Source organism: Melitaea cinxia, chromosome 7 (genome assembly GCF_905220565.1).
Source record: "Melitaea cinxia chromosome 7, ilMelCinx1.1, whole genome shotgun sequence".
NCBI lineage: Eukaryota > Metazoa > Arthropoda > Insecta > Lepidoptera > Nymphalidae > Melitaea > Melitaea cinxia.
Genome location: NC_059400.1, coordinates 5,784,939 through 5,810,214, shown reverse-complemented (window position 1 = coordinate 5,810,214; position 25,276 = coordinate 5,784,939). Strand labels below are relative to the sequence as shown.

At 36.9% G+C, this 25,276-nt stretch overlaps 3 protein-coding genes across 3 annotated transcripts; 2 read left to right on the top strand and 1 right to left on the bottom strand.

Moving 5' to 3' along the window:
* Window positions 1–2,444: 2,444 nt before the first annotated feature.
* LOC123655125 lies at window positions 2,445–4,171 on the top strand. Its single transcript, XM_045590961.1, has 3 exons — window positions 2,445–2,705; window positions 2,787–2,963; window positions 3,390–4,171. The coding sequence occupies exons 1-3, from the start codon at window positions 2,558–2,560 to the stop codon at window positions 4,169–4,171; spliced, it is 1,107 nt and encodes a 368-aa protein (XP_045446917.1). The 5' UTR covers window positions 2,445–2,557.
* A 935-nt stretch (window positions 4,172–5,106) lies between these two features.
* Window positions 5,107–20,728, bottom strand: LOC123655264 (cell division cycle 5-like protein). Its single transcript, XM_045591080.1, has 16 exons — window positions 20,527–20,728; window positions 20,180–20,445; window positions 19,932–20,062; window positions 19,547–19,706; window positions 16,104–16,272; window positions 14,883–15,017; window positions 13,234–13,391; window positions 12,518–12,676; window positions 12,269–12,341; window positions 10,880–10,972; window positions 10,398–10,566; window positions 8,955–9,137; window positions 8,383–8,588; window positions 7,488–7,650; window positions 6,305–6,444; window positions 5,107–5,947 (listed from the first exon to the last, which is right to left on the bottom strand). The coding sequence occupies exons 1-16, from the start codon at window positions 20,569–20,571 to the stop codon at window positions 5,801–5,803; spliced, it is 2,397 nt and encodes a 798-aa protein (XP_045447036.1). The 5' UTR covers window positions 20,572–20,728; the 3' UTR covers window positions 5,107–5,800.
* A 487-nt stretch (window positions 20,729–21,215) lies between these two features.
* On the top strand, window positions 21,216–24,996 carry LOC123654958 (membrane-associated protein Hem). The gene is made up of 2 exons (XM_045590811.1): window positions 21,216–21,245; window positions 21,536–24,996. The coding sequence occupies exon 2, from the start codon at window positions 21,537–21,539 to the stop codon at window positions 24,912–24,914; it is 3,378 nt and encodes a 1,125-aa protein (XP_045446767.1). The 5' UTR covers window positions 21,216–21,245; window position 21,536; the 3' UTR covers window positions 24,915–24,996.
* Window positions 24,997–25,276: the final 280 nt, after the last annotated feature.

Below are 25,276 nucleotides of genomic sequence, written 5' to 3'. Positions count from 1 at the left end.
TTTATATTTTACTTTTTAATTATCGCTGGTCAGGTTTTTCAGTCTACTATTCTCAGCAAGTCCTTTCATTTGATCCTACCATACCTAATATAAAAAACTTACCTAACGTAATTGTGTATAATATTTGTGCAAGCACTCAGTACTGACGAGCGCGAAAATACCTCAAAAGCAAATATCTGAGTGAATCACGGGGATGGCAACATGTTCAAGATGAGATGTGCTTAACTCTCTCAGAGTAACTGTGCGAATTTAACAGCCTCCTACGAATGTGGCCCTGCCAGGCCGATACTGTCTTCTAATCTCCTTTTCCAAACTGGTAGGTACGTCACTACTCTTAAGAATAGCACGTCGACGTTCCTGGGTTTTGGGTCCATCAAAGCGGTGAAACGCCAGAGAATTCTTATTTTGTATGGGCTGTGATTTTACTTCTTCAATCTGAATTGTTTTAGTAAAACCTTTGTACCTACTTGTTAAATAAATTTGAAGTTTATTATTTTGTGCTTTTTGTTTTTTCTTCTTCCCATTAACTCCAGACTACTCGTTTTCATCTTCTAGTCTATGTCTTTTCTTTGCTCTTAAATTCTCCTCTTGATCCTCTTTCTAAAAAGTTTTCATTCTCCTTGCATTGATTGTTGAAAGCTGTTATAATTTCATATTCTAATAATTATTACCGTCATTCGAATAAATTATATCTTTATTCTTTGTAAAAAACATTTTTAACCGACTTCGAAAAAAGGAGGAGGTTCTCAATTCGGGTGGACCGATTTCGGTGATTATTTTTAGTTGAAAGGTGTTGCGTGTCATGTAGTCTCATTTAAATTTGACCGAGATCTGATGACAACTTTTTGTGTAATCTTTGATAACGCATATTTACTACTTTATTTTTTTGTGCTCCTACGTTGTTACTTGAAGTCGGTTTTTTTGTCAGTCGCCAAGGCCAGACGGCCAGATAAAAACGCGTCTATTTCGTGTAAGTAACGTATCAAAACAGATAAACATTTATAGGTTTAGGAAGTAAATTAAAGAATATTGAATGAACGATTACCGATTGCTTTTTACCTATATAATTTATATACTACACATACAATCTAAATATAACAGTTTAATACCCAAAGTACCTTGAACAAAAATTGAATATATATATATATAGGTATATATACTTACGTATGTAAGTATCTATTGTTTTCCGTGTAGGTTCGGTCGCACGGGTCGCGAACGTGGTGGACTGATGGTTAGTCACTGAATGCAAGGACATCAGGTAAATATATCCTAATCTTTTTTTTTTTTCATTTAATGTAAGTCATTTAAATATTGCGTAGAAACAAAATTTAAATCAATTATTCATTCATTGTATGGTTGTGAACATGTACCCTATCGCAGCTCTATACTTCTCGTGATTTAAGCACTATAAAACATTATGATTGTTTTCAAATATGCTTTTATGTTTATTGAGCAATGTAAATTTATATCAAAATAATAGAAAATTACACTATCGTTTACGATAAAAATATATGCAACATAGAACTATACCTAAAATTAAAAATATATCAATAATATCTAGTCTAATTATTTACAAGTTATAATCTAGTCTAATTATTTACAAGACTAAGTTGTAGAAACATATATAATTCATTTTTATTTAGATGAAAACTTAATTTAAGATATTATAGTCTATTCGCGTTAGGAAAAGTTATTCATGTGTGTCACTCTGCTTAGCCACACCCCTTGACCAAATAGATTTAAAAAGGATGCAGTGATTAAATTGACCAGTTAAAGTTAGTCTTTCGGACAGGTGTATTGTTATGTTGACATATCATATATCACACATATATATATATATATATATATATATATATATATATATATATATATATAAATAACTCATGTGTGTTGGTGACCGCAGTACTGGCTACTATATATATATATATATATACATGTGTGTGTCAAAAAATTAAGTCCACTACCACCTTGGAACTTAAAAAGCCGACCGGTGGCGGGATAACTATCCAACTGTTGGCTTTGAAATACACAGGCCGAAGACGGGCAGCAGCGTCTTCGGTGCGCAGTACTGGCTCTGTCGCACCGAAGACGCTGCTGCCCGTCTTCGGCGCGACAGAGCCAGTACTGCGGTCACCAACACACATGAGTTCACGTTATTTTTGGCGTAAACTTGTGGAGACCTATGTCCAGCAGTGGACTGTATAGGCTGTAATGATGATATATATATATATATATATATATATATATATATATATATATATATATACATCTTAATAATTTTTTTAATAAATAATTTGAATGTTAAAACGCAAAGTTAATTTAATAAATTTCGAACACAGTATACATACACATTTCATTAATATTGTTATATCTAACTAAACATTGTTCGCGCAAATAAGATATGAGCTGATAACTTGACACCGTACATATTTTAGATTATTATAGTTAAAATGTCATTATTTGCAAAACAAGTTGTTATGTGTTATAAGTGACGGAAAAATGCCAACTTTATTAATTATTCGTTATAATTATAGAAGGGTATAAAGATTTAAGAGCCATGTTCGAGAAGGTTTCAAGTGTTTCCTCTAAAAAACGAAATGCATCTAACAGAATAACTGAAGACCAGTTTTATGAAATATATCCAGAAGGTTATCGGGATTGCAATTTTTTTTCTGAACCTGTCGCCTATTGTTCAATGAGCAAAGGTAGAAAAAGTTTTGAAAGAAAAGAACTTTGAATTTCTTTTTCAAAAAATCAGCTAGTAAACGGCAGTATTAAATTTTCAGAAGCAATCAAGAGAAGTAACAACATAGAACTATTTCCTTGCAATTTATCGAAATGGTTGGAATTGCAAAGAAAATTACAGAATACTGTACAGGTTGGTCATTCTGTGGACACCGAAATATTAACAGCTGTTTTGAATTGTGACACAAAAAGATTTGCGCCTACGACACAGAAATTAGGTTAGTTTATTTCTTCGTATCTACAAAATTGTATAAATATACAATTTGACGTGTGCCCATTTAGGTATAATCTTATCAAATTCGTCCGCGTGGAATTTAACAAAAAAGTTATTGTTCAGTTCGTAGAGTTACAATAATATATAAATAAATTTCTAAAATAAATGTAGCCTAAGTTACTCTTTACTATATCACCATATCAGCTATCTGCTAGTGAAAGTCCCGTCAAAATCGGTCTAGCCATTTCAAAGATAAGCCGGAACAAACAAACAGACAGACAGACAGACAGACAAAAATTGTAAAAAAAAATTATTTGGTATATGTACCGTGTATACATCCATATGCATTTAGTAAAAAGCGGTTACTTTAATATTACAAACAAACACTCCAATTTTATTTACATATTTGTATAGATTTATCAATTTTCAGTTATAAACACTCCAGAAACTCTATCGCAGAATGTATTTTTCTCGCCTTCAAAATCTAAACGGGCAAAGAAAAAAAATAAAAATTCTGTATTGAAGTCTCCGTGTAAAAAAGATGGTGACATTAGAGCATTATTTAGTACAGCCACAAAATCAACGAAAAATTATACCAAACACATAAACGATTTAGGTATTAATGATGGTAAAATACCAATACGACTACTTAATCTATTGGTTGATTTAAGTCTAGAAAACAAAAACGTGGCGAAATATTGTTACATGTGCCTTAATATTTGTAACTGCACAATAATTAAAGATTTGAGAGAAAATGAAAGTTGTGCAACATTGTCATATACACCACCTGTATCTAGCGAACCCTATTTACCTAATATTAATTTTATTGAAGAATTAAATAAAGGATCTTTCATAAAATATGCTGAAGAATTTTCTGCCAGTGAAAATAAAAATCTAAAAGCAGATGAAGGACAAAAAATAAAAAATTACTTTGATCTCAACCCCATTTATGAACTTAATAGCAATTTCAATATAGAAATTGATTTCGAATCATTTTGTGAACTGGATTCACCGGTTTTAGAAAAAGAAAATACCAATTTTGATATTGGGGATACCAGTGATATATTTCGGCTTTCAGCGGATATTTTTTCTGAAAAACTTACAGGAGCTGAAGACAAAATAGATAATAGTATGTCGATAGATGCTTTAGACTATTTCAATCTTAACAGTATTGATGATATATTCACTGATACTGACGACGAGGTTCCATAACCTGAATTCGAAAATAAAGTACAATAATTTAATACCGCCAAAATCACATATAGTGTTATTAAGGAATAAGATGGAGAAATGTCTGACAATAAAACAAAATAATAATAATGTGTCAATATGTCCGGTCGCGTCAAGAGACATAACGTCGGTTCAAAATCTTCTACATCATTTTATCTAGTTAAAGCAAAAGCCAAATATAGCAAAAACAAATTATTAAGTTTAAAATAATTCATGTCATGAGAGCTGATGTACTTTTCCCCCAGAAACCGACTTCGCGATTCAACGAGAAAATGGCGCAGTATTCTTGGCACCATTTCACGTGGACATGGACTCGATACGGATATTTGTATTTGTACAAATATTTCTTTCCGGTTTGGATATCTGTTCTTGTAGGTCTCCCCAACGTGCCTCGGAGAGCAGGTGAAGCTTTCCGTTTAGACATTTGATAGCTATCTTTAGTCATAGTAGAGAATATATCCGCCAACTCGCAATGAAGCAGAGTGGTGAATTAAGTTGAACTTCCTTTTACGTGAAGAAAGAGGCCTATGCCCAGGAGTGGGATGTTAAAGGCTAAATCGATCTGATCGATTGATTGTAGTGTTAAGACTGTACAGAATAACGTGTTACAAGTACCTCCTTATTTATGTGAATTTGATTTAAAGACTTGAAATGTTGAATTAATTTGTGTAAATGTATTAAAATGAACATTCGATTTTATACTGTAGGATTCAGTCGCACATACTTACCTCCCTTAGTTACATCGAACCAGTTCGATCGATTCGATCCAATACATTATAATCATCATCATACATCGCGTTTGTGAGCTCACACATAGCAATCAAATATTAAAAAATGTATTTATACTCTTTATTTTTAACGGAATACTATCATTTCTATACACAGTAGTGCAACAATACATTTTAATAAATAAAAGATTTTTTTTTCAAACATGTTTTATTTACCTTATTTTAGAATAATAATTATTATTTCTATAATGCGAAAAATTCCTCTATATTTTAAGACGCTGGCGACCAAAAAATAATAACTGTAGAACGTCTAATTTACAATAGAGGCAAACGATAATTACTATTTTTATTTAAACTTGTTTGGATAAATGAACGTTACTTTTAAATACTATATAAAAAAAATCTGATGGGATTAATAAAAAGATTTTGAAAAATTATAATTTCATAATGTTTATTAAAAAAGTTTGCAGTGACGCCATTTTGGTTACTAGCCCCTTAATTACGATCTACCTCCGTACAGACTGAACACTCCAGTAATGAAATAGTCTACCAAAGTTTAATACACGTTCTTATATTACACTGAACATGTGAGCCTGCAGGTAGAGTTCCACTTAAAGTTTACGGCCGATCTAAATGTAACGAAAAATACCTTACAAACAGTGTAGGTACACTACCTCATTGAGGTCGGTAACTTTCCGGATATGACATTTATGATATGGATGTAGATATTTGCAATAATATTATATTGGTTTCAATGACATCAAATTATATTAGTTTTTAAACAATTAGATAAGACCGACCATAAAGTTTGAACGAGTCTCTACAAACAACTGCAATACATACAGTCCACACATGGTTCAATACCAACTACTTATTCTACTGTCTAGGTGTTTGTTTCTACTGGTTTTAGTTCAACGTCCTTATTCTGTCTGCGTTTATGTAATTCTTCCAATTCCGCTTGCAGTTCCGCATAACGCTTTTGAAGCTGTTTCTCTCGCTCTGTTTGACGGTTAACATCTTCTGTCAAAGACTGTAAAGAAAAAAAATGTAATTAACAAATGTATAAAACATTTTTTACTTGATGTTCAATTAAAACATCAACACTAAGTTACCGTTAAGCTATGTCTCAAAAGACCAAGACATGAATAATCGCCAATTTAAGTAGAGTTGTGTAGTCTATTAACTTTAAAGTAAGATATTTTTAAGCTATTTCAATACAATTTATAATTATATTTCAATTATTTTGAACACTTTCACCAGACTTCTTTAATTAAAAAGATCGGCTACAACACTTCAGACTTGGAGTTGAAACAAGTCATTTATCATTAACATTATCCAATCTCAAAAGTTTCTAATTAAATGCTTGTGATAGGTAAGAAACACAAACCTCTATCCTACGTGGAATGGCGGCCTTCTCCTGTTCAGCTAAAAACTTGAACGTTGATAGCTCTAAGTTTGCTTGTTCGATTTGATCTTGTAACTCTTGAAATTGTTTTATAAGAGACGCTGTTCTGCTTTGGTAACCACCTAGAAAATAAAAATATGATATCTGTTTTACTTCTACATACTTTGAGTAGTCGCCGAATAATTTAGTAAATTTAGTCAATAAATTAAATCTATGAAAATCAAAAGTATTCTGACATAGTTATTTTTACGAAAATGAAAATTATCTGTACTCTCGATATTCGTATTTTAATGGTTTTTATTTGTTTAAAATGATAAATTGATATTTGTTTTTTAGTGTAATAAATAGTAAATGGAGTTTTACAAGTGTCCGTATGCTAATGTGTTGTGAAAGTGAGTGATAAATGCGGAAAAAAACGTGAATTACGATTGACAGTGGTTTGTTTACTAAATAAGACTGTTCCAAAAAATGGACAGTACAAAAAAGTTTTTTCAAGAGTAGGCGAATTTGTAGTAATGTTAATAATATATTATGTTTGTGTTTTTTTTTTTTTATGTCACTAGGTCGGCAAACAAGCGTACGGCTCACCTGATGGTAAGCGACTACCGCAGCCTATAGACACTTGCAATACCAGAAGCATCGCAAGCGCGTTGCCGACCCAATCCCCAATCCCCCCAGGGGCTCTGGTCACCTTACTCACCAACAGGAACACAATACTGCTTGAAAACAGTATTATTTTGCTGTGATCTTCTGTAAGGTCGAGGTATTACCCCAGTCGGGCTGCTCCATATTTTGAGCAGGAAATTCCTGCTGTGCCCTACCTCAGTTGATATTGTGTGGTCTATGAAATCAGCCTTTCCATAAATCGCCAGCCAGAAATCGCCTTTGCGCATTTTGACAACCAGCGTTCTTTTTACGTGACGCGAATTATGTTATAAATAATTTTTCTCACTTCTCAATGTAAAACTATTTCGTAATTTAAAACTTGTGAGCGATAGTATTTTGAGTCGACGTCGAACTGTCCAACCAATAGCACACCGGCAAGCATGCAACATTATTTTTATACCAATTATACCAATAGTATTATAAATTTTCACAAAAAAAATATAGTTGAAAGGACAAAAACTACATCATGAAGATGCAATTTCTAATGTGTAAAACTTACCTGTAAGTACTCTTAATTTCTTTTCCATTTTCGAGCACTTCTTTGCCTCCTTCGCCATGTGGTTTCTATTTTGCTCTAATCTTTTCTCCGCAGACTCGAGCCTGTCTTTCTTACTCGCTAAATTAGCACGAGTATATCTATTTTGTCCCGGTAGAAATAGTACCTAGAAATAAGTACAGGTTTTTGTTTAATTAATTACTATATCATCTATTGGTATATTAAATAATATAAAATGGGCCCGGATTATAAACATTATAGATACGACTTCGAGCAGTTGCGGGTCTTTAGCCAGCGTAGCACTGCAGTGGATGAAAATACTCTCAATATGTATTAAACTGTTTCTACTGGCTCGAATCAGAACGAGTCGTGATTATGATAGTGTATTTGCTTACTAGTTCTGCTCTTAGCTAGGAGTATCTCAACTTAGCTAGCTTAAAAGGTAACTCAAGGCACAGAGGGCACTGACCTGCGCGAGGCACTCCTCCCAGACCTGCGCTCGTCGTTCGGCTCACGCCTGCTACACAGCGAGCGAGGCTCACAGAGGGCACTGACCTGCGAGAGGCACTCCTCCCAGATCTGCGCTCGTCGCTCGGCTCACGCCTGCTACACAGCGAGCGAGGCTCACAGAGGGCACTGACCTGCGAGAGGCACTCCTCCCAGACCTGCGCTCGTCGTTCGGCTCACGCCTGCTACACAGCGAGCGAGGCTCACAGAGGGCACTGACCTGCGAGAGGCACTCCTCCCAGATCTGCGCTCGTCGCTCGGCTCACGCCTGCTACACAGCGAGCGAGGCTCACAGAGGGCACTGACCTGCGAGAGGCACTCCTCCCAGACCTGCGCTCGTCGTTCGGCTCACGCCTGCTACACAGCGAGCGAGGCTCACAGAGGCACTGACCTGCGCGAGGCACTCCTCCCAGACCTGCGCGTACGCGTCGAGGCCGAGGTCGCCGTGCGCCATGCCGGCGCGCACGGCGTCCACCTCGCGCCGCAGCAGCTCGCGCGCCGCCTCCAGCTCGTCCGCAGAGAACTGCTCGTACGGGTGCGCTTCCAGGTACGCCAGGTGCGACGCCTGTAGCTGCACCGCACGCTTCTTGTCCACACCTGCATAGCATTTTCCCCTTTAAAACTTGCGGAGACGGACCAAATCGTTTTATAAGTTGTACTGGTTTATATTTCAAAATATATTTTTATTGGTGATACAGTAATAAAATTTTGAGCCAGACATTTTTTGTTATGCCCAACCTAAATCATCGACAAGGTGGGAAAAACAGGGTTGGAATTCCTCACCCCATTGAAAAGGGAGGATCCTCCGACCAGACAGGCTTTGCGTCTGGTGGGCTACTGCCACGACGGTTGTTGTCGGGTTCTTGTATATATATTCAGTCGTTCTGATAACTTTGATATCGCGATGTAGGATACGTCAGTTTTCTCTAGTTTGTAATTTAGTAAAGTAATAGGGATCAATACCTGGCGGTGGGTCATGAAGCGCATCATAGTGCAACATGGCTAGCATCTCCGCTTTGAGCAACTCCTCGGCCCTCTGTAACGTCGTGAGAGGGCCCGCGCCGCGCACCACGCTGGCATTGACTTCAACCGGCCTCACCGCGCCCTTCTGCACCGCTGAAGAGCGCAACGCCAGCGCCGCCGCCTCTGCAATAATACAAGCTGGTTATACCTTCATACTTCGACTTATTGATAAACATAGGCATACGTGGCTTTTTTTATAACAATGGGGGCAAAAGAACAGACGAAACCATTTCATGCCTAAATGGCTACCGTCGACCATGGACATCTGCAACATAAAGAGGATATGCAGGTGCGTTGCGTTGCGACAGGCCTTTATGGAAAAGACGCTCAACGCTCGATAATCTCAAAATTATATCCCTCAGAAAAACCTCAGAAGGTAAGTCATTCCACAGATTGGATTTAAGCGGAAAGATGGTAAAAACGTGTCGATGGCACTATATGAGAGTTCTTCAGAACACTCACCATTATACAGATGATAAAAAATAAACAACAGAGAGCTGTCTCTCCTTATACTTAAAGACTAAAACCCTCGGTGAGTTTGGGAACGTCAACAATGAGAACTGACCGGCGTCGAATGGAGTTGGATGGAGAGATGGAGTTAGTATTGAGGCACCTGCGCAAAGGTGAACAATACTCCACATGGGAACAGACCTGAGTCTTACAAAACAGTAAATAGCTAGTGAAGGAGGCAATTAGTAGACAGTATCTTTTAGAAAATACCCCATTTGAATAAAACTGAATAAGCGAATTTAATAATCGCTATTTATTGTCGTATTGCTCATACGACATAGTTAATTAATTCCCAATTTCCGAAATGGTACCACATAATTTTTATTCCAACATAATGACAGACACGTTGACGTCAGTCACATAGTTGATAAAGATGTGTGGATTTAGTGATGCTGTATTTCATGCAACATGTTTTCAATTTTGTACTAAAACACAGTTTATATATTATTTTCAAAAGAATAACTGCGGAGTTTCTTGCCGATTCTTCTCTGCAGAATCTACATTCCGAATCGGTGGTAGCTTCACTTTTACAAAAATAATAATTTATTTTTAAAGTTTTAATTTGTAAAATGACGATTCGAAAGTGCTCTTGGAGCCTATTTGAATAAAGCTATTTTTGATTTGATTTGATTTGATTCGTCAGTGTTTTTCCAAAGCACAAAAAATGTGAAACTACCATTCCTGTCAGATCCCCATACAACAACATGAACTGTTAGTGCAGTCACTCCTCCACATGTCGAGCGCGCACGTCACCGTCTGTAATTTGTAATGGCCAAAGCGAAGTAATCCGAGATCGCTCCCGTCGTCGCCAGTCAGTGGGGAGATGAAGTGAGTAGACATCGGCCGGTCAGCGCTGCCAGCGCTGCTACTCACGGCGGTCGCGCTCGTCCTGCGCGGCGCGCGCGTCGCGCTCGGCCTGGTCCTCGGGCGGCGCGGGCGCGGCGGGCTCGCCGCCGTCCTCGCGCAGCTCCGGCACCACTATCTCGTAGTCGTTCCGCGGCGCCGGCAGCGCTTGCAGCGCGTTGCGAACCGAAGCCACTAGCTGGAATCACGAACATTATATATTTAGCAACGTGCCAGCAACGATCTTGCGTTACAGATCTTAATATTACAACTTTCATTTTTTATTTGGTAATGCGCTAAGGAATATAGAAAATCACAAAAATATAACTATACAAAAAAAAAAAAAAAAAAATAACTGATTTCAATTTCGTTATAATATGTTTATTTGTGAATTGACATAGCAGAATATTGTTGCAAACTTGCAATACTTTCAAACTTTTAACTCTAATTTACCTGTAGTTACTAAATGTAACAAAATGTTACATTATACATAAAATAATGATATATTTTACCTGCTTTTGAACTTGATTATTTTGTTGGGGAGTATCTCCAGTGCTTAACTGATCTTCTGGATTAATACTCAATTTGTCACGAAGTCCTGGTGTCTATTGAAAAGATAAACATTTTAGTCTCTTACTGCTCAGCTCATTAATTAGTAGGTTTTTTTTTTTGTGAAAAAATCTATACATATAATAAAATGGTAGGAAAGTCAAAACTGTACATTGAATATTTTTTAAAAGAATACTTGGGGGTGCGATCTACAATCGATACCGCCAAAAATATAGTTTTTAGAATTTTTGTCTGTTTGTCTGTATGTATGTCCGGGATAAACTCAAAAAGCACTGCATGGATTTACTTCAAATTTGGCACGAATATTATCAAGAAATCGGGTCAACATATAGGCTACATATTATCACGCTATCACCTATGGGGACGAGCAGTGAACCTTTATTTCTTCAACGCATTCTGTAACAACGTGTAATCTAACGACGCATATTTGAATGTTGTTGTTATTATGTTAATAACCATGTCATAAGCTAGCTTCACACTATAAATAAAGACATTCTGTAGAGTATATTTAGTATCAGCATTGCACCCGTGCGAAGCCGGGGCGGGTCGCTAGTATACAGTATGATTTTAGTACATACATAGATAATACATTAAAACAAAAAGAACTCTTAAAGATATTGCTTTAATACGTAATAATAATTTTACATAAATACAAGCCCCTACAATAATGGTAGGGGCTACCGAAGATTTTTGAAGTTACTGAAGCGCCTACACCTTGTCAGATTATTATGCTATATGGACCCTTCATCTTGATGTTCTCGTCGTATTGACCCATAATCTGACATTTATGTGGAGGAAATTTTTTTATCTGATGGAACAATAATAAACAATAAAATTTTGGTACTAAGCCCTGTACAAAAAAAAAAAATACTAGCTAAGCTTTTTAAAAGTGAAAAAAGTGACCTTTCACGGCTTTTTTACATTTAAAAAAATCGGACATGGCTAAAACTACATGATACATGTACATGCTCTCCCTAAAAGTGAATATCATAATATATAATAACATAATATCATAAAATACATCACCATAACCTTTTTTTTTATTTTTAGTATCTATTCTTCACAATCCAATAGGTTTCAACAAGGCTCGAGTAAATCACTATTTTTTAGCTTTTTTGCCTCCACAACCATCAAACTACACAGCAAGCTATAGCACGCAGGAAATCTAGTATGCTTAGCATACTAAATCTAAGGCAAATCTCTGACAAAATATTTTCTTTTTATCTATCACTTAGCAGTTGAAAATTACTGACAAGCAATGGGCTATAGCAATAGACTTAGAAAGTATATTTTTATTCATGTGATGGATGTGCATAAATAAAACTCACCACTAGCGCAGCTTGTTGTGGACCATGGCCAGGAGTCGCAAAACTGCCTGGTGTTGAAGCTTCAGTACGTGTCGATCTATAATGTATATAAAATAATGTCATATATGCAGACATTTTTTGTTAATTTTTGTTACATCGTGTTTTAAATCTATCTAATAGTTTATAAGTCCAGTGTGTACTTTACATATATAAAGATATTTTTTTTTAACATTTCAAATTAGGCAATATGCTTTGTATTCCAGATTTTTATACCTGAAAGGTGTAGCGAGCACGGTGTTAGGCGTGGCGACCACTTGTGTCTGTGGCAACGCTCCGGAGAAGTCAGACTCGTGCAGTGGAGTGTTAAGTCCGCCTTTCAGAGGCGTGTCTACGTGTGTTAGCGCCATTACGTTTTGTGCCTCCATCAGTATTCTGAAATTTTGTTTTCCCATTTTCAGTAGGTAAATTTTATACACTTAAGAACGCTTTACGGACTAATAAGTTATCTAGAAGAAGAGAAGTTTTTTCTATTTACTCATATTGTTTTTTTATACCAATATAGTGGCAAAGATATAATCTTCCAAACGGTAAAAGTTAGTTTAGCCAAATTCAACTGTGCCCTAGTTCAAATTTTAACTGAGGTAGGGCACAGCAGGAATTTCCTGCTCAAAATATGGAGCAGCCCGACTGAGGTAGTACCTCGATCTTACAGAAGATCACAGCAAAATAATACTGTTTTCAAGCAGTATTGTGTTCCTGTTGGTGAGTAAGGTGACCAGAGCTCCTGGGAGGATTGGGGATTGGGTCGGCAACGCGCTTGCGATGCTTCTGGTGTTGCAGGCGTCTATAAGCTACGGTAATCGCTTACCATCAGGTGAGCCGTACGCTTGTTTGCCGACCTAGTGACATAAAAAAAAAAAAATGAGCGAGGTGGTCGTAGTAGGATAGTGCAGTGCGCATGTGCGAGCCAGCGCAGCGCAGTACGGCACCTGTCGCGCTGCGGCGCGTGCGGCGTGCGCAGCGCGGCGGCGGGCGCGGGCGCGAGCGCGTAGCTGGCCAGCAGCGCGTCGGTGGGCGCGCCCGCCTCGCCCGCGCTCTCCCGCGCCGCCTCCGACGCGCGCCCCAGCTTCACCACTTGCTGCAGCTCCTGCCAACCATCGCAATTTTATCTACTTTTCATTGTGCACACTTTCTTACTGATATGCATATTAGTAAGTGACATTTTGAGTGTCATGATCTCATGAAACATTACACGCACAATATGTGTAGTGTTACTTTGTTAGCAAACCAATGAAATATTATGAAACTAGCTGACCCGGCGAACTTCGTATCGCCTAACACAAACTTTATCGTATGGTATTAAAGTTCAAATTGACTTTTAAGTATTATCACAAATCTTTTGTATGGGAGTATAGAAAAGTGTTGTTTTTAGACTTTTTCAGGAAATTTAATTTTTTTTTTGAATTTTTCTCTCCGTAAGAACCATTCTCGTACTTCAAAAGGAATATTTTAAAAAAAGAATTAGCGAAATCGGTCCAACCGTTCTCGAGTTTTGCGCTTAGCAACACATTCAGCGACTCATTTTTATATTATAGATAATAAAAAATAAATTTGCTATTTTTTTATAAGGCTTACATTTACAGTTTGATGTGTCTTAGTAATCAGCTTCGATGAGATTTTTTTAAATAAATACATAAATATAAATCCATACTGGTATATTTTTAAGCAACTTCCAGAAAAGGAGGAGGGTCTCAGTTTAATTCGATTGTATTTTTTTAATGTAGGTATATTATCTTAGACCTTTTTACTGACTAGCCCAATTTCGCCATTTTTATTTAATTTAAATGTAACAAATACTTTTCGAGTTATATTTAATAATGCGTGTTTACTATATATATATTTTTTTCATTATATATGTATGTATTACAACGTAAAACTTTTCATGGGGTGTAGCGATTTTTAATGACTTTTGTTTCAATCAAAAGCTGATGCTGTCTTATAGTCTCATATAAATTTGATCGAGATCTGATGACAACTTTTTGAGTAATGTTTAATAAAGTATAAGGTTTTTCTTTTCGTTTGCAAGCAAACACAATTATTGTAATAAAAAAATATATACACATTGGCGCTTAGGTAAAATGTGGCAGAGTATTTGATATTCATTAAAGTCTATATGTTACTATTCTATCTCTTACAATGAAAGAAATATTGATGTACTAAAGACTAATTAATGGAGGAATGAACCAATAGAACCATAGAATAAGAAAAAAATAAAATACTATGAAGTTTAATATCATTTGTAACCTCGTTAAAATCTGTACTTTGCTGCCTTTTTTATATTCTAAGAAAAATCTTGTACTTATATAAAATTCTCCTGTCACAATATTAGTTACCATAGTCCTCCAAAATGGCTGGCCCTATTTTCTGAAATTTTGTGTGCATATTGGGTAGGTCTGAGAATTGGCCTACATCTCTTTTTCATACCCTTAAGTTATAAGGGAGGGGGGGATTAAGGGAGTAATAACATATATAGCAATACAACGTTTGTAGGGTCAGATAGTATTATAATATATATATTTTTTGGTGACGCTGAAAAGCTAAAATTCAGAAACAATGATTTTAGGTAAATATCACTTACTTGATCAGAAACTTGTGGTTCTGGCAGCACAAGTTTACTTCTCTTTTTAGCAGGTTGTTCTCCCTGCAACATTGCTTGAGGCACATCATTTTCTTTTCTTTGCTTTAATTTCTGTTTATCCTTACGACGCTCCCTCTGAAAATAAAAACATTTTAATTACTTTAAACGTGTATATTATTAAATATGTTATATTCACGTACATACATTTACATAACACAAACACAAAATACACAATGAAAGAACTTTATTTGACAATGTTGAAATGAATGATGACTCAAAATTTGGGTTTCGAAAGAGAGGAAAGAAAGAGAGAGGGGTTTAGGGGGAACGAGAGAGCGCCTCATATTCACGAATACATTTTGGGCGCGTTCCACCTAAGGCCCACAACGCCATTGATCACGAACACTTAAATTGCCGTTCCACTAAGGTAAAAAGGGATGCGGGCGTTGTACTTGTAGGCGAATTTTATAAGTGGAACGCATATTTGGGCGCTTTCAGGTGTCAGCTGTGTGCTGTTGAGGCTATGAGTGAATATTTCGCGAGTATTGGAGTAAAACTTAATTCAACATAGATTTCCGGGAATTAATCTTTTCGTTTTTGCAGAATCAAATGAGAGATATACATTCACAATTTGACATTGACAGTTTTTTTTTTAAATTCCCGCCACGTTTTGATGAAAGCCAACTTTTAACCCACCTATATTTTGTGGGCGATGTGTTCGCGAACAGTGACGTCATCTATGACGTCGAGCGATCGCTCGCGACGACCATGGGCCTTAGGTGGAACGATGGAATGGGCTTTCTGGGCGTTGCGGACGCTTAATGAAACGCGGCCTTTAAGTAACGACCCATAGTTGTTATTAAATTTTTTTAAATCTACTTGGATTCTCATCTCTAAATACTGAATACTGACGACGCGTTGGCGCAGCGGTCATAGCACTTGCTGTTACACTGGTGGTCGCGGATTCGATTCCCGCTCACGACAGACACGTATCGACCATATAGATGTTAGTCGTGGTTTGGGTGTTGTGTTTGTGTATTGTGTGTTTCCGGACTCTCAACACAGGAGAAAATCCTACTGGGAGATCCGTTGAGTGTGAATCGGTTATTATGTCTTATTATTATTTTAGGTTAAAAGCCTAACATAAAATCCTTTGCTTCTAATTACACTAAATCTGCCAACCAAAAAAAAAATTTTTTTAAGTAAAAATATTTCACTTACTTCTTCTTTTTCAGAAAGTAATTCACCGTCCAGATGTTGCTGCCGGAGTCTTGAAAAATCGGGTGCCATTGGATCTACAACTTCAGTTGAAGTATCATAGAAACCAGCAGCGGGTCTCTTTTCAAAAGGTATTTCAGAGTTATAATCCACTCCGCGTTTCCTTTTACGTCTGAAAAACATTATTATTGTATATATTTATTTTATATATTCAACTCCATTGTTACTGGTATTGACAATATCTTTGTTGAAAAATAAGTGTTAGAGTTCTATTCATAAGGGAACTATGTGACCCATTCAGGGTGGGGGGGGGGTTTTTAAAAAAATACCACTCTTGGTCAGAATGGTCTTAGGTTATCCATAGTTATAGGTATGCACACATTGTGGTCGTTTTTTTTTTTTTTTTTTTTTTTTACGACAAATAGGCAGGCATTTGACCACAATCTCACCTGATGTTAAGTGACGATGCGGTCGAAGGTGGAGCATGCCTGCCCAATAACAGCCTATTCACTCTGGCCTTGAAGGCACCCAGATTGTATCGTTCGGGAAACACAGACGCGGGCAACGAGTTCCATTCCTTAGCTGTGCGCATCAGGAAAGTAGAGCCAAAGCGTTTTGTGCGCGTAGGTGGCATATCGATGACATAAGGATGGAACGATCGACCGCGCCTAGTGTCCCGATGGCGGAAGGTTGTTGGGGGAATTAGATCGTGTAATTCCTTCGCACACTCACCGAAATATATTTTGTAGAACACCGACAGACGAGCTACCCCACGCCGATGATCGAGACTCTGCAACTTGGTGTCTGTCAGAGTAGGGTCACCTATGAGTCTCTTAGCTCGTTTTTCCACCGAGTCCAAAGTTGCCAGTTGGTATTTGGCGGATCCATCCCAAAGATGGCAGCAATACTCCATACAAGACCGAACTTGTGCTTGGTATAGTTGGAGCAGCTGTTCTGGAGTGAAGTATCGCCTGACCTTAGAGAGAATACCTAGTTTTTTTGCTACAGTTTTTGCTTTGGACTCGATGTGTTGCCCAAAGTTCAGATTGGACGATAGCTCTACACCGAGGAGCTGTAGGGAGTCGGTAATTTCCACAGAAACATCCCGGAAAGTCGGAGCCAGGTGTAAAGGGCTCCGTTTAGAGGAGAACACACACGCCTGTGTTTTTGTAGCGTTGAACGTGACCAGATTGGCATCGCCCCATTCGGAGACTGCCTGGAGGGCGACGTTCAAGCGGCTGACCATATCCTCTCGACAAGACTGGATAACACCCTTACTAGCCCTTGCACTCGAAAAGTATCTGTCCGTCACTGTGCAGTCGTCAGCGTACCCAAAGGTGCCGGGGACGAGCAGATCATTAATATGCAGCAGGAAGAGGGTAGCGGACAAGATTGATCCCTGAGGAACACCAGCGTCGATAGCCATTTGGTCCGACGAGTACCCGTCAAGGACAACTTGTATTGAACGTTCGCTCAGGAAGTCAGAAATCCAAGTGCAAAGGCCAGGTGGAATACCATATGAAGGAAGCTTGCTTATAAGGCTCGCGTGCCAAACCCTGTCAAAGGCCTTCGAGATATCGAGAGACACGGCAAGTGCTTCGCCGTGCTTGTCAATGGCCTCACTCCAAATATGTGTGGCATACACTAGAAGGTCCCCAGTCGAACGGTGCTGGCGGAAACCGTACTGCCGGTCGCTGAGGAGATCGTTACCTTCCAAGTGGGCCAAGAGTTTGTTGTTAAGTTCACGTTCCATAGTCTTACAGAGTATGGATGTGACCGAGATGGGACGGTAATTGACAGGGTCTGCACGACTACCTTTTTTGGGCACAGGCTGCACGTTGGCAAGCTTCCAAGACTTCGGCACTTTGCCAGTCTTAAGTGACAGGCGGTACAGGCGTGTAAGAGGTGGAGACAACTCAGGGGCACAGGTACGCAGGACTATCGCTGGTATACCATCCGGTCCGCTGGCCTTGTTCACGTCTAGAGTTTGCAGGATTTTAAGGATCTCTTTTTGGCGTATGCGTACTTCCGCCATAATGCAGTCAGCACGAGTTGAGATTGGTGGAGCTTTTCCTGCAACATCCAGACGCGAGTTCTCAGCAAAAAGAGATGCAAACAAATCCGCTTTCTCTTTCGCAGAGTGGGCCAGTGATCCATCAGTCCTCAGCAATGGTGGAAGTGACGGCCGACAAAGGTTAGATTCAACGGCTTTTGCCAGGGACCAAAACGCTTTGCTCCCAGAAGGGTAAGAAGCTAGTTTGGCCCCAATGCGGCTGATATGGTTGAATCTAGTCCTGCGTAACGTCCTTTTACATGCCTTGGCGGCTTGGTTAAAAGCTTTCTTCAAATTCCGAGAATTTGGAGACTTGCGCGCTCGAGCTTCAGCCCATGCAGTGTATGCCGACCGCTTTTTGGCTTCTGCATGATAGCATTCCGCATCAAACCATGGGCGAGCTTTTCCATTCGTCGCTACGTCAGAGTATGGTATAAAATATTCCATACCCTGGCGTATAACCGCGGTAATGGCTTCAGCGCAGCTCGACGGATCATCAGAAGCAAAGCATACCTCTCGCCAAGGATAGGACGAGAAAAAGTGACGCATCTCATCCCAATCCGCTGCCTTATATCGCCACACCCGTCTTGGGCCACATGGGGATTCTTCGGGTGGGGAACAGACGGATATTGATTTTACCAGACAGTGGTCAGAAGTACCCAGTGGTGCAGAAACTGTTGTTGAGTACCTGTCTGGATCAGTTGTTAAAAAAAGGTCTAAGCAGTCGTCACGCCCCAGGCATATTAATGAAGACAAACATGAGCCAAAATATACTTTTTTTGACTTTATATTTTACTTTTTAGTTATTTCAACCATACTTCTGAATTACAACATGAAAACTCGGTATTAGCAAATACTTAGGGTGGTCACCAAGTGGGGGAAGTGGAGGCGTTAAAAATAATTGTAAAAATGGTTCACATAGTATGGGTACATTCCCTAAAGTGATGCTTTACAGGTTACAATAATAAACATTTAACACTCAGTGCGTCACTTATTAGGATAATAATGCTGAACACACATCGCTAGAACATAACAAATATCTTTATGACCTATACAAACATATGTTGAGTGCAGAAAAAGCCGGCAAATGATACACATGAGCCAGCAACTATCATCTCCATTCATCAAACTACCTAAATTTATTATAGAACAAAAAAGAAGCTTGACTTTCTGAATACTAATAATTCATTAATTTCTAAGCACATTTTAACATAGTATTACAACTTCTAAAATTGTAATGGATTTTTTTGTTTTAAATTTTAATGTGTAACGGTATATGTACAGGGTTACTATAGTATCAATATTTATAGGTCATGTTGTTTACCGCTGTTTTGCAAATATGTGTGTATAATTAATTTCAACAAGTTATTCAAGTTCTTATGGTTTTAATTACCTAATTGGTACTGAAATGCCAGCAGCACTCAGTTCTCTTCTCTTCTGAAGAGCAGCTAACCTCCGGGCTTCCTCTAACTGTTTTTCTCGAGCCTTTCTCTTTGCTTTTTTACCTTGTGTGTTAGCTAAACGAGCTCTTGCTTCTGATAGCATTTCCAATTCTACAAAAAAAAAATTTAAAATACAATTAAGTAAAATTATATTTAAAAAAGTAAACTGATATTTTATAACTTTATAATTTCGCAACAGCAATACAATAATTTTTTTTAATGTACTGTATATTATGTATATTTAATTCAATAAAAACTTTTCTGTTCATTAAATTTTAAGAATACATAATGTAAGAAATAATCAATACATTTGTACTAATTCTCTAATATTTTTACCATCTTCGTCCATGTCTTTGGGATCAGGTCTAGCTGGTTTAGTTTCTGGATTGGGATCAATTTCGCCAGGCTTAAGTTTACGAGGGTCATCTCCCATATCTTCACCCTCCTCTTTCTTCTGTGCCTGATCCCTGTAATTTAAAAATTGCTATAAGAGACTTAAGAAACACTTATAAAAAGACCATTTGTGAAAATTCTAAGATAGCAATTCTAATATGCTTGATTTTTAAGAAAAAAAAAACACTTACAGCAGATATTCATACCGCTCTAAGCATTGAGCAGCAGTGCGACCAATAATAGGAGCAATAGTTCTCCATTGCGTAGGCATCAACTTGGCGAGGTGGAGCAACTTCTCGTCCTCCTCTCGAGACCATTCTGTCTTCTTGATACTTGGATCCAACCACTCATACCAACGAGCTTTACACTGTTTCGCAGACTTCCGATGAAGCAAAGAAGCAATACGGGACCACTGATTTTTCCCATATTTCATAACCGCCGCTTTGAGGATTTCATCCTAAGACAGTAAATGGAGATTTTTATTGTTTTTTAATTAGAATAAACGTAAACTTAATAGATTCAATTACAAAAAACAAACCTCGGTGTTGCGCCAAACGCCACCTTTTATCATAATACGCGGCATTGTGTAATATTTAAATTATTACACTTAAAAGAATACTTTATTTTATTTTAAAATACCAGTCTTTTTAAAATTGTCAACAAAATTAGATAAATCATTAGATTTATATGCAAAGAGTATATAAAATTATAAAGGTATGTGAATGCGATAATGACAAATGACCAATTATGACATTTCTATTTCTAAGTAAACTTCAATTTTTCATAAAATGATTGGCTATTGGAGAGTGGATACGCCATTGGTCACAGACATAAAAAACAAAAGGTTCAAAAAAATAAAGTAAAAATATAAGTCAAAATAATTTTATTTTATTTCTTTCAACTTTGACAACAAGTTTGAATGGTCTTTGATTTTGATTTTAATAATCTTTGATTTTAATAAAGCAATTAACAAAAATTATATTAAAAGAAGAAACTGAAAGTATTTCTGTCATCTGTTACAATTAAATTAAGTTGATGTTGGTAACGCTGACTGTCAATTCCAAACAATTAAAGGGAATCGTTCAACGCGTTACTTGATAAGACACTCCCTTTTACGATAAAATATTATCAATTTATTCAAATAAATTAGCAATAATACGAAAAAAAAGTGAGTTATGGAATCCACTAAAAGTGTAATATGAAAAGACCTATCTCTATATAAGCTTCTCGAAGTGTAACTATAAGATATACTCACAGGTAACTTCTTACTCTTGATATTAGATTAATAACAAATAGTTTACCTAATGTATTAGAAACACTTTTTTTTTTCTTCTAAATAATATTAGTAAATAATTCGTAATAATCAAAATTAAATTAGATAGAATTTGTTATGCGGAAATGATTAATCAGGAGACTAAATTGTAGGTCTTTGCTTATACTAACTCCGATACGGTTCGAAGAACAAATGATGGATATCCGTTTATTGCAACTACGATTTCGTAAATTTTTAGTAATATTTATATTTAACACAAAAGTTTTTGTTGCAGAATGTCTACTATGTCGAGGTCAGTTCATATCAGCCAGCAAAAGCTGGCTGAAAAGCTTATAATTCTGAATGATCGCGGCATCGGTATGTTGACAAGAATTTACAATATTAAAAAGGCTTGTGGAGATGCCAAGTCAAAACCTGCATTTTTATCTGACAAAACATTGGAATCATCCATTAAGCACATTGTGAGAAGGTTTCCAAACATAGATGTGAAGGGTCTCCAAGCAATAACCAATATCCGAAATGAAATCATTAAATCACTTTCTTTGTACTACTATACATTTGTAGATCTACTAGATTTCAAAGACAATGTGTGTGAGCTCTTAAACATAATGGATGCTTGTCAGTTAACTCTGGATTTGACATTAAACTTTGAATTAACAAAGAATTACCTAGACCTGGTCACAACTTATGTATCTTTAATGATATTGCTCTCCCGAGTAGAGGATAGAAAAGCAGTGCTAGGACTATTTAATGCAGCTCATGAAATGGTTAGTAATCAAATGGATTCCAGTTTCCCTCGCTTAGGCCAAATGATTGTTGATTATGATACACCACTAAAGAAGCTCTCAGAAGAGTTTGTTCCACATCAGAAAGTACTATCAAGTGCTTTGAATTCATTGTGGCATGTATATCCAGCAAGAAATCTCACAGCAGAACATTGGAGATCAGAGCAAAAATTGAGTTTAGTTAGTAATCCCACACTGCTTTTAAAACCCTCAGAGACTAATACAATGTCATGTGAATATGTCTCTTTAGAGTCACTGGAGAGATGGGTCATATTTGGTTTTGCATTATGTCATCAAATGTTGCAACAAGACCATGCTAATAAGATGTGGGTCAGTGCCCTGGAGTCTGGCTGGGTTGTGGCTTTATTCCGTGATGAAGTTATCTACATACACACTTATATTCAAAGTTTCTTTGATGGTATCAAAGGATATGGAAAGCGTATTTCTGAAGTGAAAGATTGCTATCACCATTCTGTGCAAAAAGCTGGATACAAACATAGAGAAAGACGAAAGTTTTTAAGAACGGCCTTGAAAGAATTGGGACTAATTTTAACTGATCAACCTGGATTATTAGGACCTAAAGCATTATTGATATTTATAGGTTTGTGTTATGCAAGGGATGAAGTGTTTTGGCTACTTCGCCATAATGATAATCCTCCACAAAAAGTCAAAGGAAAATCTACTGAAGATTTGGTAGATCGTCAATTACCAGAGCTTTTGTTTCACATGGAGGAACTCCGAGCTCTTGTGCGGAAATATAGCCAAGTCATGCAAAGATATTATGTTCAGTATTTATCTGGGTTTGATGCAGTAGCACTAAATCTCATGATACAAAATTTGCAAGTTTGCCCAGAAGATGAAAGTGTCATCTTGTCTTCACTTTGCAATACTGCGGCTAATTTGAGTGTAAAACAAGTAGAAAGTAATGAACTTTTTGACTTTCGAGCATTTCGTTTGGATTGGTTTAGATTACAAGCATATACATCTGTTGCTAAAGCACAGTTGAATTTGGTAGATCAAAGAGAGTTGTCACAATTTATCGACAAAATGGTATTTCACACAAAAATGGTGGATAATCTTGATGAGATTATGGTAGAAACATCAGACTTATCTCTATTCTGTTTTTACAGCAAAATATTTGAAAGTCAATTTCATCTGTGCTTGGAGTTTCCAGCTCAAAATCGTTACATTATTGCATTTCCACTTATTTGCAGTCACTTCCAAAATTGCACCCATGAGCTTTGTCCAGAAGAAAGACACCATATCAGAGAGCGAAGTCTTTCTGTAGTTAATATTTTCTTGGATGAAATGGCAAAAGAAGCAAAGAATATCATAACAACAATTTGTGATGAACAATGCACAATGAGTGATAAATTGCTTCCTAAACATTGTGCACAAACAATTGCCCATCTAGCAAACAGAAAGAAAAAAGATAAAAGTAAGAAGAATCCAATAGAAATAATTAAACCAGGAGCTGAAAGTTACAGAAAGACTAGAGAAGAATTGACTACAATGGACAAACTTCATATGGCATTAACTGAACTGTGTTTTGCTATTAATTATTGTTCAACTGTAAATGTTTGGGAATACACTTTTGCTCCTCGTGAATATTTACATCAACATTTAGAAACTAGATTCTCAAAAGCATTAGTTGGAATGGTTATGTTTAATCAGGATACAAGTGAAATTGCTAAACCATCAGAATTGTTAGTCAGTGTGAGAGCATACATGAATGTTCTTCAGACTGTTGAAAATTATGTGCACATTGATATCACTAGGGTTTTTAACAATTGCCTACTACAGCAAACACAGAACATGGATAGCCACGGTGAAAAAACCATTGCTTCACTGTACACTCAATGGTACTCTGAAATTTTACTTAGACGAGTCAGTGCTGGCAGTATTTGCTTTTCTATGAACCAGAAAGCTTTTGTAAGCCTATCGGCTGAAGGTGCTATACCTTTTAATGCAGAAGAATATTCGGATATTAATGAACTACGAGCTCTAGCAGAGTTGGTAGGACCATACGGCATGAAATTATTAAGTGAAACATTAATGTGGCACATAGCGAGTCAAGTTCAAGAGCTGAAAAAGTTAGTGGTGCAAAATAAAGAAGTTTTGCTGATGCTACGGACTAATTTTGACAAACCAGAGATAATGAGAGAGCAATTCAAGAGGCTACAACATGTTGACAATGTTTTACAAAGAATGACCATTATTGGCGTTATTTTAAGTTTCCGTCAAATTGCACAAGAATCATTACTTGATGTTCTGGAACGACGCATTCCGTTCTTAATAAGTTCTATTAAAGATTTTCAGCAGCAATTGCCAAGCGGTGACCCAACACGCGTTATTTCGGAAATGTGTTCTGCAGCTGGTTTATCTTGTAAAGTGGATCCTACACTCGCATCAGCTCTAAAGCAACATAAAGCTGAATTAGAAGAAGAAGAACATCTCATTGTTTGTTTGCTCATGGTGTTCGTAGCGGTTTCTCTCCCGAGACTTGCTCGCAGTGAAGGATCATTTTACAGACCATCATTAGAAGGTCATGCGAATAACATACACTGTATGGCTCCTGCTATTAATCATATATTTGGTGCTTTATTTACAATTTGTGGTCAGGGCGATATTGAAGATAGGATGAAAGAGTTTTTAGCTTTGGCTTCCTCGTCACTTTTGCGTCTTGGGCAAGAAACAGATAAAGAAGCAATAAAAAATCGTGAATCTGTTTACTTGCTTCTTGACCTTATAGTTCAAGAGTCCCCATTCCTTACAATGGATCTATTGGAATCATGCTTTCCTTACGTTTTAATTAGGAATGCTTATCACGAAGTCTATAAACAAGAACAAATGTTATTGCATTCATAATTCTAGTTATTTAAAAGACATGAGATAAGTTATAGAATTACGTCATAATTGTCTTTATTGCTTAAACACAGATTGAAAATAGCGTATTTTTTTTTTATTATCAAAGATAATTAATATTGCATTTGTCTCAAAAAAAAAATAACGATATTTAATGAGACTGGTATAGTATTCCTTTTCATTAATTTGTAAAACAGCATTAATACGAATAAATTTTTGACATTTCATAGTACCTAGTAAATATAAGTTAATATTGCAACTTTGTAGATTGGTTATAATTTTTATACTCGTGCTACGATAGTTTATATTATAAATAGTGATAGGTTAGGCTTTTTTTTTGTAATTTATTTGTTCAGTTTCTTACA